This window comes from Thalassophryne amazonica, chromosome 15 (genome assembly GCF_902500255.1).
Source record: "Thalassophryne amazonica chromosome 15, fThaAma1.1, whole genome shotgun sequence".
In the NCBI taxonomy this organism is placed as follows: Eukaryota; Metazoa; Chordata; class Actinopteri; order Batrachoidiformes; family Batrachoididae; genus Thalassophryne; species Thalassophryne amazonica.
In genome coordinates, this window is record NC_047117.1 from 72763633 (window position 1) to 72768316 (window position 4684).

At 43.7% G+C, this 4684-nt stretch overlaps 1 protein-coding gene across 1 annotated transcript in view; it reads right to left on the reverse strand.

Moving 5' to 3' along the window:
- Positions 1-3214, reverse strand: part of n4bp2 (NEDD4 binding protein 2) — a 23784-nt gene extending 20570 nt beyond the window's left edge. The window contains 2 exon segments of the mRNA XM_034188796.1: positions 1-948; positions 2849-3214. Coding sequence (XP_034044687.1) covers positions 1-948; positions 2849-3083 — 1183 coding nt within the window. The 5' untranslated portion in view covers positions 3084-3214.
- Between the last annotated feature and the right edge of the window lie 1470 nt (positions 3215-4684).

Consider the following 4684-nt stretch of genomic DNA (forward strand, 5'->3'; position numbering starts at 1 on the left):
TTTGAGGGGTAGGAAGACCTGGGGGTGCAGGCAACAACCAGGGGTTAAGAACAGGAGCAGATATCTGAGAAGGTACTTGAAGAATATGGCATTGATTTAGCCAGGGAGAGGCATGCCTGACTTCACCAGTCCAGACTGAATGTGGATGAGCTACTGGCATGATAAAGCTTGGCCCCCGTTTCCCATGAATCTGGGAATGAAACTCCGGTGCGTCAAGGTTCCAAGATAAGGGTACACAGCCCACTGGTTCTTGACTTGGCACACCAACCATAGATGTCGTTCCTCCTACTATTCCTTCCGGGGGTAAGATCCCAGTCTCCTCTGGAGAATGTGACTGGTCTTTCTTTTTATAAATGTGGAATGCTGAGGGCCGTCCTGAAGCTGCCAGGTCCAAGGGAGATTTTGGTTTGTCTACAGACATTTTAGTGGTCAGATGGGTGAAATCCACAACAGATTGCTGCACCTCAGTGGTCTCTTCACCCCAAGAGCTGAGCTGGTCAATTGGAGAAGAACTTCCAAATGTTTGTGCTGCCAAGCCTCCTACTAGGCAAGGTTCATCAGCAGAAGGCCCTCTAGATTCAGGCTCCACACTGGACTGAAGGAGCTCAGGAAGGACCCGCTGTGGAAATGGTGCTGGAGGAAAAGAAGAAAGAGGGGCACCAGCTGACAAATAGGGACTGTTGTGGTTTTCGGTTTCATTAATGATTGGCTGTGTAGTCAGTGTTTGTAGCTCCTGATCAACTAGCAGGTCCAGTTCTTCTGACAAGAGGCTCGAGGAGAGAGAGGGTGGTGACAGCTGTGATGTTCTGGGGGGATCTGGGTCTGGTTTGTTGTCAGAACAAGGTGGGTTTAACAGTGTTGCTGCAGTATGCTCAAAGCCAGAAACGGGGGTTCTTGGGGCCTCTGCAGTGACAGACAGCTCCAAGAGAGTGTCCATTGCATTTTCAACTGGATCACAAACAAGAGAACAAAGACACCAAGAAAGGTAAGTGAGTCAACACACACTGTACTGCATTAAAACGATTTTGATCCAATTCCATAACACATTTTATTTCCAGATATATTAGGTAGTCATATATCCAATTGCAGAGGGTCTTTTATGTTCTAACCCAACACTGACATCCTGATTGTCAGTACTTTGCAGGCCATCCAACAAAAACAAACATGAGGCAAGTGGGGCGATGAGGAGGAAGCTATACATAATGCACTGTGCAAATATCTCTAGCATGCTGCTTTTCCATATTATGCGGCTTTTAATGTTTGCCTTCTGTCTACTTTAATAAAGTGTATCAATGAAAATGACTAATTAATAATTTGATAACTTTGTAGCGCAACAGTTCAACACAGGAGAATGAAGGTTCAAGTCTTTAGAATCCTGGTGCCTTCTGTCTTACTGTATGGTTATGAGACATGGATCAGTGGAACGATGGTGTGGACTGGATGTATTTGGTACTAGGTATTGTTGAAGGATGCTTAGGTACCAATGGAATCACTTTTTAATCAAATGTAACAGTTACTTAAGGAAACTCAGCTACAACATTATGGACATGTGGCATGTTTCTCTGAGCATGTAAGTGCCTCAGTGTTCGGCTTTTAAAAGCTGGCTTTTATACAGAGGTTCAAAGGACCCCAGCAGGTACAGAAGGTCAAGGTGATGCCCATGTTTCACTTGGCAGGTAGCTAGCTACTTATGAGAAGTGAGGATGGACCAGATGTCTGCCTGGATGGCTGCCATCGAGTACCAAGAGTGTTTTCATGGCGGTTGATGTAGTGACATGTGACACCAGCATGACGACTCTCTTGAACAAATGAATGTTTCCTGGGTTAAATCTGTGTCAACACATCAAAACAAGCCCTCTCGTCATGATTACATGTGAATAAATTGCCATAGACCCAAGATATTGTTAAAAAGCTCATTTCACAACTCTCTCATGGGTTCAGAGGACATTGGCATTCATCCATTTCTGAGTCAAATCAGCCCAATACCTGTCCCACTACTACACAGTATCAATGTGACAGAAACAACTGGTACTTCAGATGTCATGCAGCACTGTGGATTGGTGGTTGTAATTCATCTTAATGGTAAATTTTTGGATTAATATATAAACTACTTCTGCTGTTTTAAGGGCAAGTGTACAAGCATTAAAGCGCTGCTCAGACTGGTGTTTGCAATCCATCTTGAACCAGATTCAATCCGGATTGCTTTCTAGCCAGATAGCGTTCAGACCTGTCTTTCAAATCTGGCTAATCCTATGCACACATGCAAATTCAAACCAGATCGCAAACCCCAGTATGAACAATGTTGAATTTGCACAAATGGAAAAGTGACGCCGTGAATGGTATATTAGTTAGTTAAAAACAATGGTCAGTGAAAGTGTATTTCTGCCTTACCTAGGCTTTAAGGTCTGCTATTACCTGCCACAATGTTGTGACTCATTACAGTGGATATGGGCCTTTTTTAAACACATTATGTGCTCCGATTTCAGGTAATGTGCTAGGAGCACATACAGACCCCTTTCATACACATATGAACCATCTAAACATAAACCAAATAAAATGCACAAGTCACTTCAACTAGTAATGTGAACGTGGCCAAGGAGGCACAACAGGTGGGAAATGAGCGATCTGAATTAAAATAAAGTTTAGAAGAGATAAAACTGCGATTCTGACGTTAGCAGTTACACTACTTATAAGTAACTAACGTGGAATTTTCGCTGGAAATGAAATGAAGACACTTAAACCTCCCAACACTGCTAGCTAGCTAGCTAGCTTCCCAGGCAGCTGGTTGGAACCAGTAAATAACATTCCGGTACACCGGGAAATCGGACATCTGGACCTTCAGCGCTACCTTTAAAATCGCACTCGGACAGCACCATGTCAATGATTTCGGGGTCCAGATGGGAGAACATTTCCTGCATGCTTCTGGTGATTTTCTCCATGACAGAGTCGGGAACAGAAGTGCTGCTTGGAAAGTTGCTCGCCATTCCGTAACTTGCTGTCGTGCTGAAGCCAACGGCTCCCCCGTCTGGCGGCCTACCGGGAACTCTGGCCGGACTCTGGCCGTTTTTCTTTCTTCTTGGCATTCCGTGAGCAAGCTGAAGCCTTTGGCATTAGTGGCCACACAAACCTAACAAACTCGCTGGCAACCCACAACACGCTAACTACGTCTACAACCAAACCAACCAATACTCAATAGCAGCCCTAGTGGTGAATGTACATACTGCAACAACAACACTTCTTCTTCGATGGAGTATAAGCAGTTTGTTTGCAAACGAAGTAGTGCATTACCGCCACCAACTCGGTGGTTGGGAAACGAAAAAGAAGCAGAGTTTTCCAGAAACTCATCATGGGCATAAATGTCATGGTAATTTTTGGGCTGTTGATGATGTCCTTGACCTGTTCTTATGACAGGGTGGAATGATTATACAGCATACACAATGACTTAAAAAAAAGAATTGGATGCATAAGTATGAATTTATGTAGGCCATTCTCAGGGCCGTATATAGAGGGTTTTCAATCACGTGACCGATTTGCTGCAGGACAGGTGCCGTCTCCATTCTGGATTACAAGGAGGCTGGCGCGTGATAGAAAAATGGAGAGAATGTCCGGTTATTATGATGCTTTAAATCCTCGAGATAAAGCTATTTATCGTGATAGATGTGTAGCAGTTGGTTCAGTGGATCCATATCTTATACCAGATAGTGAATTTAGTGGTGATGTAACAAACTGGCCGACAGTGTCACACTGCGATATTGTGAACTAGGAAGCTGAGGATCAGGTCAGCCTCGCCGGCCTCCTGCAGAGCATCACAGCGGAGATCTGAAAGCCCATTCACTCTGCTTAATCTGCCTTTTAGACATCTGGAGGGAAGTGGGTGTCACACCTGGCTTTAATTTATTGACTTCTCCTCAGCTTTTAAGACAGTTCAACCTTGTATTTTAACCCAAAGGCTTTTAGAATATTTTAAACTAAGCAGCAGTCTTGTGGGCTGGATTTTAGACTTTTTAACAAACAGAACCTAGAAAGTCAGAGTGAACAGGCTTCTATCAAACAAAATGTTTTCTTCCACTGGCTCGCCACAAGGGTGTGTGCTCTCACTTTTGTTATTTATTCTTTAAACCAGTATGTCAGAGCACTTTCAAAAACAGGTTAATTTTAAAATATGCAGATGACACAGTGATTGTCGGTCTGCTGCAGAACCATGAAAGCAGCCACAACCCTACAGTTCAACACTTTGTTAAATGGTGTGTGAGGACTCGTATCTTTAGCTCAGTACATTAAAAACCAAAGATATGGTCATTGATTTTACGACGCATGCCAACACACTTGCCAATAGTCAAAGTTGTGCAAACCTATAAATACCTGGGGAATATCACTGATAGTTCACTGACATAAACTGGTAAACTGTGAGGCGGTGTGCAGGAAGAGCCACCAGCGCTTGTTCTACCTCAGGAAGCTGTCCTACTTCCACATCTGCCAAACCATGTTAACAATATTTTATCATGTTTTTATTGAGTCTCTTTTATCCTTTTCTTCAGTGGGATAGTTTGGTGGTCTGACACTGAAGGACAGACTGTGCCAGATCAATAAATGGTCCAGTCGGCAGATTGGTGAGTTTCAGCTGAGCTTAGAATCCCTGTACACCGAACAGTTACAGTGGATAGGCAGCTGCATCACAAGTGAT